Source organism: Eumetopias jubatus, unplaced genomic scaffold (assembly GCF_037043125.1).
Source record: "Eumetopias jubatus isolate StellerSeaLion01/CBP00866 unplaced genomic scaffold, mEumJub1_p1.0 scaffold_12, whole genome shotgun sequence".
Taxonomy (NCBI): Eukaryota; Metazoa; Chordata; class Mammalia; order Carnivora; family Otariidae; genus Eumetopias; species Eumetopias jubatus.
The window spans coordinates 93,527,988-93,541,012 of NW_028274818.1; the positions used below are offsets into that span (position 1 = coordinate 93,527,988).

General features: G+C 49.6%; 1 protein-coding gene across 1 annotated transcript; it reads right to left on the reverse strand.

Moving 5' to 3' along the window:
• Positions 1 to 3,804: 3,804 nt before the first annotated feature.
• NUPR1 (nuclear protein 1, transcriptional regulator) lies at positions 3,805 to 4,469 on the reverse strand. The gene is made up of 2 exons (XM_028110197.2): positions 4,340 to 4,469; positions 3,805 to 3,948 (listed from the first exon to the last, which is right to left on the reverse strand). Exons 1-2 carry the CDS (start codon positions 4,449 to 4,451, stop codon positions 3,812 to 3,814), a joined length of 249 nt encoding a protein of 82 aa, XP_027965998.1. The 5' UTR covers positions 4,452 to 4,469; the 3' UTR covers positions 3,805 to 3,811.
• Between the last annotated feature and the right edge of the window lie 8,556 nt (positions 4,470 to 13,025).

The window sequence follows — 13,025 nt, forward strand, 5'->3', positions numbered from 1 at the left end:
GTGGCTCAGTCGTTAAGCATCTGCCTTCAGCTCCGGTCATGATCCCAGGGTGCTGGGATCGAGCCCCGCATCGGGCTCCCTGCTCGGCGGGAAGCCTGCTTCTCCCTCCCCCACTCCCCCTGCTTGTGTTCCCTCTCTCACTGTGTCTCTCTCTGTCAAATAAATAAACAAAATCTTTTTTAAAAAAATAAAGTATCTTTTGACAGGACAGGAAACTGAGGCTCAGAAGGAGTAATTAACCAGAAATTAACTAACACCTAGGATTCCACATTGTCAGTACATGGTTATTCTCAGGCACATAGTGAAAAAGGAAAGGCCTAGGCTTCAAAAATTAGACCTAAGTTCAAAATCCCACTCCTGCAGTTTGTGGCTGTGTGACTTTGGGCCAGTTACCTACCTTCTCTGAACCTTGGTTTTCTGGGCTGGAAAATAAGATCAATAATAGTCTGCCTGTTGGGTTATTGGAAGGATTAAATGGGACAATGCCTATAAAACACCTATCACAGAGCAGTAAGTATATATATATATATACTCCCAAGTATCGGGAGCTGTGGCCATGATTTTTTGAAGCTGACACACCAGATCCGTGCTGGGCTGAGAGCTCACTGCATAGAGCTGCTCCTCCCATCTGCCTGCTGAGTTCAAGAGTGGCCATTGGCCCTAAGGCCTGGTTCCAATCATACCAGGGTCTCATTTGTCCCTCTTTGCAGTCCATGCCCTCAACCAGGCCCTGGTAATACAAGAGGCATCCGATAGGCATTAACTGAGTGAATAAATAATCTATCACGGAAAGAGGGGCTCAAGGGGAAGTCTGAAGGAGCTGTATGCCAAATGCTTGTGAGAACCTGGGCACAGGTTTGCTATGCCTGTGATTCCAGAGCAAGTGTCTCCCTGGGTGGAGATGAGGGGACAGGGGGTGGTGGAGGGCTGGTGATGGAAGACTTTGAAGAGCTGACTGAGCCTTGCAGGGTGGGTGAGATTGAAGGCATCTCAGGCAGAAAGGACCAGAGGAGCAGAAGCTTGTTCAGGGGCAGGTGGGAGAGTTAGTTAGATTTCGGCCCACATTTTTTTAAAAAAGATTTTATTTATTTATTCGAGAGAGAGAGAGAGAGAGAGCACAAGCTGGGGGAGGGGAGGGGCAGAGGGAAAGGGAGAAGCAGACTCCCCGCTGAGCAGGGAGCCCGATTTTGGGGGGTGGGGTCAATCCCAGGACCTTGGGATCATGACCTGAGCCAAAGGCAGATGCTTAACTGACTGAGCCACCCAGGTGCCTCTTCAGCCCACATTAACAAGGTGCTCTGAGAAGGAATCAGGCAACTCAAAGGCAGCAAGTTCCCTGTCCCTAGTGGTATTCAAGCAAGCAGAGGCAACCCCGGTCTGGAGTGCGGTGGGGTTGGACTAGACGTCCTCTAATGTTCTACCCAGCCAGAGAGTCTGTGACTGTTAGTAGGTCGGACTCAGGGGAGGCCGATGGACTGAGATTCCCAGAGGTTCAAGCTGGTCCGGGTGGGCTGTGTACCTATTACTGCGCCAACACGTGCCTCATTCCTCTGCTCGTATTCTTAGGTCCCTAAGAACAATTGGCTCCAAGTTTTGCAGCCTAGGGCTTACATGAAAGGGCAGGAGAAACGGAGAAATGCTCTGGCCAGGGCCTAGGGGTGTTCTCCCTCCTCCTGTTGAGTCTGCCTGTGGAAAATGTTTCTTGCTAGTTTTTTCCAGTATTCACTCTCCTGCCCTCCCCAAGTTTTGGCCAACACATGGCTAAGCACCTAAATACCATGTTTCCCAGCCTCTCTTGTAGTTAGGTGTGGCCATGTAATTAAATTCTGACCCAATGTAATGGATTCTACTTTTAGGTCATGGCCTTGAAAATGAATTGGTGTGGCTTCCCCTGGTCCCTTCCCTACTTACTCCCTTTCCACAGGTTGAGATACAGATGTGATGGCAGGTACCCAAGCTGCTTGTTTGGACCCCAAAGTGGAAGCCATGGTTTGTTTTTGAGTGTGTGTGGGGTTTTTTTTTTTTTAAGATTTATTTATTTATTTGAGAGAGGCAGGGGCAGAGGGAGAAAGAATCTCAAGCTGACTCCATGCTGAACGCAGAGCCCGACACAGGGCTCGATTTCACGACCCTGGGGTCACAACCTGAGCTGAAACCAAGCGTCAGACGCTCAATGGACTGAACCACCCAAGTGCCGGGGAAGCCGTGTTTTGAGGGTGGCAGAATAATGAGGCTAAAAGTAGCTAGAATCCCTGACACAGTGAAGTTGTCGTTTTAGCCCAAGAGTACTGACCCTTGGAGCTGTTATGTGACAGAGGGAGAACTTTCTATCCCATTTTGAGTCTTCGTTACAAGCAGTCCAAACCAAACCTGTATCTCAATCAATAGATCCTCTTATCTGCCCTATGTCCTTCTCAAACTCTGGTCCTGAGACGGGTATGTATACGAGGTAAGGATCTTCCTCCCCCCGCTGACCTCCCAGAACCCTGTCCTGACAACCCCTTTGACGGAGGGGCTGGACCCATAGGTGAGGACAGTGAGAGCCCTTGAATTTGAGCCCTCGGTAAAATCTGGGGCAAATCCCTTAATGTTCTAAATCCTAGTTCTCTCCATTTTGCATTTGGCACCAGTAAATACCATTCACTTCAAAAGGTGGTTTTTATATATTTTTTATTTTATCTTACTTGTAAGCAGGCTCCACGCTGGGTGTGGCCCCAACGAGGGGCTCGAACTCACGATCCTGGGATGGAGACCTGAGCCGAGATCAAGAGTCGGAAGCTTAACTGATTGATTGAGCCACCCAGGCACCCCCAGAAGGTGGTTTTACATGAAAATGATATGATCAATAAGATTGTTTTTTCTAGAAATGGAGAGGAGCCGGGGGGGGGGGGGGGGGGGAGGGGGGCTTGTTTCCCAGGCAGCATGACATAGAAACAGGAATTTTTCTTGCATTTCCTAAGAAACCACGGAGACACGGTCTCCAGAACATATGCACGCCAAAATAACACGCTGGCCTCTACCCGTCCAGGCAAAATCAGGTACACCCTCTCCTAGGCACACAACCAAACACAGACGCTGACGAAACCGGCTACCTGGGGCTGGCGCAAACACAGGCATGCGCGGGCAGAAACGCGGACACCCACCACCACGTAGAGAGGGGACAAATCCCACACATAAGCTGCAGCTGTACTTTGTTTATTGTCCTTCCCACCCTTAGGGAGGTCCAATTTCTTAGCTGTCTTTCTTTTTAGGGGCTTTTTTTTTTTTTTTTTTGCGACTGTGCCTCTCCATTCCCTGCCTCTTACTCCCTATCTTGTCCTTTTGCTGGGGCTGGGGGCACTTCCTTGGTGGCCCCTCAGAGCCTCAGTCAGGTAGGGTGAGTCCTGGGGAGAGAAGTGGGGGGAAGCAGGCCTGGGCCTTGCCCTCAGGTGCCGATTCTCCGATTCTCCGTGGTCCTGTCTCCGTCGCCGGGTGGTGTCGGAGGCTCTGGCCTCATCTAGGGCAAGGGAAGAGAGGGATGGTTCTAACCCCGTCTGTCCTGGTCACTGTGTCTCCAGAGAAGGACCCTACCCTCCCTGGGCCTCGGTGTCCCTCCCCATAAACCAAATGTCCCTCCAATTGGAAAGGTTCTGTGTTTCCCCCTTTGCTCTGGTCCCTAGGAAACTCAGAGTCGAATGTGTATCTCATTTTATTCTATGTTGAGACAACGGCTCTTGGGTCCCTTCTTCCCACCCAACCATACACATCCAGGCACATCCTTCCGAGGCAGAGGGACCTCTGGGTCGCCCGACTCCTTACTTCCAGCTCCGCCTCAGGACCGTGCCCCTCGCTTTTTCCGCTCTGTGTTCTGGAGCTTGGTCACCAGCTTCCTCTCATGGCCACCAGGGCTGGGACGGTTGGTGTTGGCGGCAGCTTCTCTCTTGGTGCGACCTTTCCGGCCTCCCACTCCTGGGAACCAGGCAAGAGGCTGAGGTGAGGTGAACGGAGGCATGGTACATCCGAGGAGAGGCAGGGGGCCAGGAGTGCGGGGTGGAAGGGGCATGGTTTGGAGGAGGCAGCCTGGGGAGTGGTCACCACCTAGCTTTGGGGCAGTCATAATCCCCGTTGCCCCGTCTGTGGAGTGAGGGGCCCCCGATGGTCTGTTGTTGCTCCCATAGTCTAGGGGTGCGTGAGGTCCCAGGGCTGTGCAGGACAGCACTCAGTGGCCCAGGGGTTAGATGAGATGACTCGAGGGGTCAAGAGAACGGGTTGGGGGTGGGGAGAAGGCCAAGGAGGCATCCTAGTTGGGAGTGTGGGGTTGGAGTGGAGGGACCAAGCGGGGGAAAGGGCCAGACCTTACCCAGGTAGGAATGAGCCAGGCTACAGAGGTCGTACTCATCCAGGCTGGGGTCCTCGTCCTCTGGGCCTGGGGGCTGCCGGGCCGGGCTGGCTGCTCTCGGCAAGGAGGCCATTGTATCTCTCTCTCGCCGTCTCTCTCTCTCTCTCTGTCGTCTTCAAAAGCTTTGTTTGTGTCTGGTTTCCCGACACCTCCCTGTTCACCGGCCCCAACTTATAAGGCCACGTGTCCTCCTCAGGCCCTGTCTGATGCAATCTGGCGCTTTCCCAGAACCCGGCCCAGTAAACAGCAATCACGAGAGGGGGCAAGAGTCGGTCCTGTGAGTCCCAGCCCCTTCCCCTCGCTTCCTCCCTCTCACTGGGGCTCGCCCAGCTGGGTATTTTTCCACAGAGGAGATCCCCGCCCCTCAGGGAGGAGGAGGAAAGAGGCAGAGTCTGAGCATAAACGGTCCTTGGCATCATGGCCAGTGGGGATCCGAGGGCCTCACCTGGCCAACTCCTTCCTGTCCGTCCCCGGCCCCTTGCCACAACAGCTGACCCCCACCCCCATTCTGGCTCAGACTCAGGACCCCGGTGGCAGATTGTGGCGTGAAGGACACACCACGAACTAGGTCAGGGGTTCTCACCCCTAACACACCCAACACCCCTTTTCAATAAGAAACATCCGGAAAGCCCCCTTAATATCCTGAGCTGTGGGGGGGGGGGAGCAGGTCCCTAGGTAGTTTCCCTCCCCCGAGAGGGAGGCTAGCAGAGTGGTTAAGAGTGCGGATTCTGAAGCCAGCTGCCCTGGGTTCAAACCTTTGATCTACTACTTCCTGGGTGACCCCGGACAAGTCGCCTTCCCTCTCTGTGCCCCGGTTTTCTCTACTGTAAAAATGAGGATGATGATAACTGCATTGACCTCACAGAGTTGGTGAGCGAATGGAGTGAGACACCACAGGGAAGGACACTTGCAAAGGGGCCTGGTACCGCGTAAACTGCACTGCAGGAGTTATCCACATAATTTCCAAAAAAAATACTGCCGTCCCTATAAGGTAAAGGAGACGTAAAAGGAAATCGATTTTTTTTAATTTCCCTTTTGGGATTTTTTCATTTATTCATTGGCGAGAGAGCGAGCATGAGCAGGGGGGAGGGGGAGAGGGAGAAGCAGACTCCCCGCTGAGCTGGGAGCCCAATGTGGGGGGGCTCCATCCCAGGACCCCGAGATCATGACCCGAGCCGAAGGCAGGCGCTTCACCAACTGAGCCCACCCAGGCGCCCCAGGAAATCGATTTGCCATGAAATAATGTCTTTCAAAACGTGGATATACTGCGGTAGAAGACATGAAGTAAACAGGTGTTTGGACCTATTTAATATGAATTAAGGGAAGGGATTTGGATAAGAACCACACGAAAAGTGGAATTTTCCACCCTCGCCTGAAGGGATCTGCCCTGTGTGGGTTGAATTCACCCAGAGAGGCCACACCCTGCCCACCCTTGTTTTCACTGAGGTTTATGGACCGGCTCTCCCAGGCCCGGGCAGGAAAGGAGGCCGACACAACCTTAACATTTTTTTTTTTTTTTTTAACCTTCTTGGTCTCCAGCACAATAGGATGGGCTGGGGCCGTCTCTGCTCCCATTCCCACTTCGCTGTGAGCCCATTCATACACTGTTTCATCTCAGTGTTACCTAATTTCACCTTCCCCGAACCCTGTAATAACCCAGCTTCGTCCTTTGCTTCACAAGAAGAGGCACTTCTGCTTACATTTCTCCCTGGCGTGAGCCAGAATTAAATTTAGTTTTTGTTTTTCAGGTTTCGTTGATTTGTGAATTCTTGAACATCCAGGAAATGAAAGTGAGGTCACTTGAATAAAACACAGTTTGGGATCATTACGTAAGGGCCAGGGGAAAGCCGCCCCAAAATGTGCCGCTTTTGCATATTGGTTTGTTTGTTTGTTTGTTTATTTATTTATTCATTTATTTATTTTAAACAAGGTAGTTTGCGTTTTCTCTCTTTTTAAAAATATTTTATTTATTTATTTGACAGAGAGAGACACAGCGAGAGAGGGAACACAAGCAGGGGGAGTGGGAGAGGGAGAAGCAGGCTTCCTGTGGAGCAGGGAGCCCGATGTGGGGCTTGGGATCATGGGCCCTGGGATCATGACCTGAGCTGAAGGCAGATGCTTAACTGACTGAGCCGCCAAGGTGTCCCCACATATTGGTTATTTTAAAATAAAAGTTACTTAAGAGATAGCCGATGTGAGGCTAGCTCTCAGACCCTCCTCTGTACCCCGAAAGCAAGAGATAAATCTCCCAGGCAAAAGGTCCCCTCCCTATACTGGGAGGTAAAGAGACACCCTTACCACCAGAGATAGGACATTTAGAGCCGAGAGGTTCATTATTTTTTTTTTTTACTAATTTATGAAGTTTTCTTGGTCCTTTCAATCCCTCACAGTTTTACTGTCTCTTTGTCTAAAAGGATAAAAACTACGTGCCTCAGTCATTTTGTTAGGTCTGAATTTCATGACGGGGCCTTCATGCATACATAATAAAACTTTGCTTTTTTTCTGTTGTTAATCTGTCTCATGTCAATTTAATTCTTAGTCCAGCTGGAAGATACTGATTCCTTCCCACCAATAATAACAGATCTGATGATAAGGGAAAAGGGAAAGTAATCTTAAGCAAAGATAACATACCCAGAAAAATTAAGGTGGAGACCACAAGGAGATATGGAGTTCTTTTTTTTTTTTTTTAAGGTTTTATTTATTTATTTGAGAGAGAGAGAGAATGAGCATGGGGGAGCATGGCGGAGGGGCAGAGGAAGAGGGAGAAGCAGGCTCCCCGATGAGCAGGGAGCCCGACATGGGGCTCAATCCCAGGACCCTGGGATCATGACCTGAGCCGAAGGCAGACACTTAACCAACTGAGCCACTCAGGCACCTGAGATGTGGGGTTCTTACAAGGTGGTGGGCTTCATCACTACATGGGATGGGGTAGGTTCTAGGCTCAGGTCATTGTAAATGAGTGTTTTTGCTCAGGTCATTGTAAATGAGTGTTTTGCTTCATGAATGTCTAGCAGGACACTCAAATGCCTGCAGGATGTGGGACAATTCTGCATGCGACTGTCCCACTTGGCCTCCCTGTCCACCGTGACTACCAAGAACACCCCCACAAATTCCCCATTACTAGCCGCAAGATCTTGGGCTCACTTCTGACTTTCTGGAAAGGGGAGATGGTGACAGCACTGCTAGGGGTGAAAGGGCTTGGTCCTGAGCCAGCACAGGGTGGACTGCTATTTCCAGCGATCTTCAAAGAAGGGAAACCGAAGTTCAGAGAGACTTGCTCAAGGTCACGAGGCTGGTGAGTGGTGAAGGACTCCCCCCCCCCGCCCACCCCTGCCCCGCCAAGGTCTACCTGAGCCCAGTTCCAGCCTGGTTCTAAGTCAGCCCAGCCAGCCAAACACTGGCAAAGGTTTGGCAACTGTGTGTGTATGGAAGCACCTGTCAGGGATTCCTTCCTCCCGCCCTCCCTGTCCCTCCCTCCTCCCTCCCCCCATGCTTTGGACCAGGCTGGGTGCTAAGAATGCCCCATTTTTACCCCATTACCCTCATTTAAAAAAAAAAGATTTTATTTATTTATTTGACACACAGAGAGAGAGAGCACAAGCAGGGGGAACGGCAGGCGAGGGAGAAGCAGACTCCCCGCTGAGCAGGGAGCCCAACGCGGGGCTCCATCCCAGGACCCTGGGATCATGACCTGAGCCAAAGGCAGATGCTCAACCAACTGAGCCACCCAGGCATCCCTCAAATAAATAAAGAAAATCTTAAAAAAAAAAACACAACACAAAAAAACCAGGTGGACAATATCACCTTGTAATTTCTGGTGAGGGTTTCCTGGATAGGATCACAAACCTTGACTGTATAAATTCCAATCCAGGTTTTATGTGATCTAGCTGACTTTCTGTCCAACTACTCCTGGATGGTGAGGCGCTCCTGAGACCCCCTATAGAAGTACTGGTCTTTGAAGGTGGCATCCTGCCTGAGGAATGTCAAGAGAATCCTGGGGGTCCGTCAAAGTGATCTCTGAGCACTTGCTTGGTGGCTTGTCCAATCTGATACATCATTCCATACTAACAGAGGAAACTCTATTCAAATAATATATTCAAATAATAAAGACCATCATCTTGCGGGTTGAGTGGGTGGTGGGAGGGTAGGGAATGGCTGTAGAGCCCAGTGCTCTTCAGGGGCAGGATCTGGCACCCCTCCCACCAGCCACCCCCTTCCCTGGAGCCCTGCTCTCGGTGGTCCCGGGTCACAGGGGTTCCCGGTTCCCATGCCTTGAGGAGTTGCTGCCACCCATAGAGCACGAGCCCCAGGCCAATCTTGTTGTAAGCAAAATTATTGTAATTTTTGTAAAAAAAAAAAGGGGGGGTGGAGACCAGGGGATGGAATGTGTACCACACTCTAAGAGTCATACCCTACACTGGGATTATGGAAAATTTATCCTTCCTCCATTACAGATTCTAGATCTCTGCAATGTGTGGCTTCCTACAGTGTATACTATTTTAGAAGGGAGGGGGATTAAAGCAATTTTTTTTAAAGAAAGTCTTTTTTTTATTATTCATTTATTTGACAGAGAGAGCAAGAGAGCACAAGCTGGGGGAACAGTAGGAGCGTGAGGGAGAAGCAGGCTCCCCGCCAAGCAGGGAGCCTGATGCGGGGCTCGATCCCAGGACCCTGGAATCATGACCCGAGCCGAAGGCAGACGCCCGACCATCTGAGCCACCCAGGAGCCCCTAAAGCAATTTTTAAGAGCTAACATACTGTAGCCCTTCCTCCCTTGGGTTCCATGCACACAATGCCACCTTCTGGTCATGCTGTGGCTTCTTTTGTATGTGTTGGGGACACAAAGCAGTAAGTGTGAACAACTTGCCCCACCTGCCTCCCATGAGAGGTCAGATCCAACTGAACAGCCTGTAACCAGACCAAATGAGAGTTCATTCGCCCAATGCACAGGCAAGCCAATGAAAACTGACACTGAGCTTTTGCAGTGAAGGAAGATAGGCTATTTATTGGTGTGGTGCCATCCAGGAAGCTAATGCTCAAAAGTCCCAAACTCCTTGATGGCTTACAAGCAAGGGTTTTTCCAAGGGCAAAATTTAGGGGGGGGGGGTCTTCTGAGAAGGTGGATGCTGTTGATTGGAGACCTGTGAAGTCATGTTAATGGATGTGACTTAGTTGCTTCTGGTGCTGCTTTTTCTGGTCCCAGGAAGGTCTGTTTGTCCCATCTTTTGAGAGACTTGGAATCTGAAAAATATCTTCTTTCTTTATTTTAGAGATTTCATGAGGTACATCTGGTGCTTATGTGCTCAGGATAGTGCCCATTTGCAGACTGTATGTGTTCAGACTACTTGGAGGTGCATAAGCTAGTTGGGTTGAATTCCTTCACGTTGCTGTGAATAGTAAACAAGAATTCCTATCTCTTGGGCCTGGGTCTATATGTTCCCTGGCCAGTGCAGCCGTCCTGGGGGTGATATGACCTCTAGTTAGTTCCATCATCAGAACTAGCGACATGGATGTGGGCTTCAAGACTTTTTTTGTTTTGTTCAAGTGGGTGATGGGTAGGCATGAACAGGGACAAGGTGAGAGAGGGGTAGCTGGCTTTCCATAGATGGTGGCTGAACCCCCTTTGCAAAAAGCCAGTTCTGAGTGGGGGGAGAAAGAAAAGAGAGAAGGGGTGGGAGCATTGCCCTCAGCAGTGGAACTCTGTGAAGGGAAGGGAGGAATTTGTTAAGGGATCATTAGGAAGTCATGCTACTTAACTCCCTCTGCATGTCCTCAAGAGACCTTCAGTCAAGATCCTTGTGACTTTTCAAGGCTTTTTAGAAAGGATTTCAGATGTGATGCTCTGATGCAATAAGACTAAAGGATAGACCAGAAGGGCCCAGTCTGCCACTGTGGCTTTCTTACAGAAAGGGACTCTGCTGCCCAAGCAAAGGGAGTGTTCTGGTCAGCACCACGATTCTAAATCTCCCCATATAACTCAGTGGGTTCTGGTTTACACATCAGTCTCTTGGGAGTCGCATCAGTGTGAGTCTACTCTGAGAGGTTGCTAGCAAAATGGAATTTTTGGTCCTGCAGAGCTGAGGACCAAATTCTATAGCAGTCACCCCCACCAAGATGCTGCCCCCCCAATGGCCTTTCCTAAGCAGAGAGAACACCTTCATTTTCTCTTTCATCTAACAAATATTTTTGTTACATGCCAGGCACACGTGCTAAAGATACAGTGATGAGCATAAACGGGTATGAGGCCAGCCTTCATGGAGTTTATAATGTGAGGGGTGAGGGGTAGGACAGACGGAAATTTTGCCACAAACAAATGTAAAATCATGACATTGTGTTACCATCACAGTTACGGGAGGTCTACACGGTGTTCTTGAGGGATCGTGACAGAGGGATTTGACCCAGTCAAGGAGATCTGAAGATGAGGTAAACAGGGGAGGAAATGTGCTCCACAAAGCCTTTGAAGAGGAGGGAGGAAGGCCATGGCATGTATGGAAGACATAAAGAAGAGGCTGAAGGGGAGAGGGAGGTAGAGAGGGAGGGGAGAGGAGGCTGTGGGGCCAGGAGACAGAGGTGCTCATGCCCACCTTTGCGTTTTAAGAAGAGTGCTCTTGGGGCGCCTGGGTGGGCTCAGTGGTTAAGCGTCTTCCTTCGGCTCAGGTCATGATCCCAGGGTCCTGGGATAGAGCCCCGCATCAGGCTCCTGCTCCGCGGGAAGCCTGCTTCTCCCTCTCCCACTCCCCCTGCTTGTGTTCCCTCTCTCGCTGTGTCTCTTTCTGTCAAATAAATAAATAAAATCTTAAAAAAAACAAAGTGCTCTTGGGGCACCTGGGCCAGGGCGGGGTCCTTTAAGCGGCTGCCTTCGGTCATAATCCCTGAGCCCCGCAAGGGGGCTCCACACTCAACGGGGAGTCTGCTTCTCCCTCTCCCTCTGCCCGTCCCCTGTTCGTGCTCCCTCTCTCTCAAATGAATAAGGAGAATCTTTAAAAAGAAAGGGAAAAGGGAAGGGGTGGGGAAGAAGAATGCTCTGGGCAAATGGGTGAGGGCAGACAATTTAGGGGGCTGTTACTCAAGTCTCATCAGGTAGTTATACTTCCCAGAAAAATCCTCATATTGGCCACAAGAGGACATGCTTGAGGCTGTTCACGGTGGAGCCAGTAGCTGGAGGCAATTTACACGTCCATCACCACGGGTCCAGATAACTACAATGTGAGCGCCCACTATGAAATACTGCACAGTTATTCTAAGTAACAGGCACACACAGCAACAAGGACAAATCTTAAAAGCATCATGCTGAGTGGGAAAAATAAGAAACTGAATGAGGTTTATAGCACAATACCATTTAGGTAAATTAAAAATACATGCACACTAGACAACACGCATGTTTGACAAAGACACTCTCACAGACACTGGGGAAGGGAGGAGGAGTAGAGAAAAGAGATAAAGGCCATAAATAGATAAAACAAGAGAGAGGGTATACAAAGCCCATTGATTATAGTGTGTCATGAAGCGAGCAATGAGTAGCCCAACCTCTACATCTGGGAATAAACAATTAAAAGGTCTTGCAGTTGTTTAGGCAAGCGTCAAGCCCCTTAGACTACGGCACATGTGGTGGAGATGAAAAGTGGATGGAGTACGTGATAGGAATGAAACACATAAAGCATATTTAGGGTGCCTGGGTGGCTCATGTTGGTTAAGTGACTGCCTTCGGCTCAGGTCATGATCCTGGAGTCTCGGGATCGAGTCCCGCATCGGGCTCCCTGCTGAGCGGGGAGTCTGCTTCTCCCTCTGACCCAACCCTCTCATGCTCTCTCTATCTCATTCTCTCTCTCAAATAAATAATTTTTTAAAAGTCTCATAAAAAAAGCATATTTAACATATATAGTACATAGTAAGTGGCCAACACATGTGAGCTGTTACTATCTATTATTTAACCAATCAATATGGAATTTCTTGGTCAGCACTAGGAAATTTAGTGATCCCTTCCATTCCCCTTAGGAGGGTGACCTTACCTAAAACAATGCATTCTTGGCTCATAATACCCCCTTTTCTGCTCCCTCTCTGTCTTCAAAAACCTTTCCTTTTCTTCAGCTCGGTGGAACTCCTTTCTATTTGTCAGATGGGATTCTGCCTGATTTATGAATCATTCAATAAAGCCAATTTCACCTTTTAAGTTACTCAGTTGCCCTGGGTGGCTCAGATGGTTGGGTGTCTGCCTTCGGCTCAGGTCATGATCCCAGGGTCCTGGGATTAAGCCCCACGTGGGGCTCCTGGCTCAGCGGGGAGCCTGCTTCTCCCTCTCCCTCTGCCTCTCCCCCTGTTCATGCTTTCTCTCTCTGTATCTCTCTGTCTCAAATGAATAAATAAAATCTTTAAAAATCTTGTTTAAAAAATGTTACTCAGTTGAATTTTTGTTGCTTAACAGTAGAAACATCAGAGATTACAGATAAATTCGAACAAACAAACAATTGTGAGCCCTAAACCTCTCCTGAGGCGTAACTACATCAATTGTCGACATTCAGGAGAAATAGCTCCTGACACCTCTACAAGTGCAAAATTTGTGAAATCCTTGCAAGCATAAGCTTCTTAAAATGCAGAATATATAGCTGAGACTGGATAGGTGGTCATGCCATTCATTAAGATAGAGACC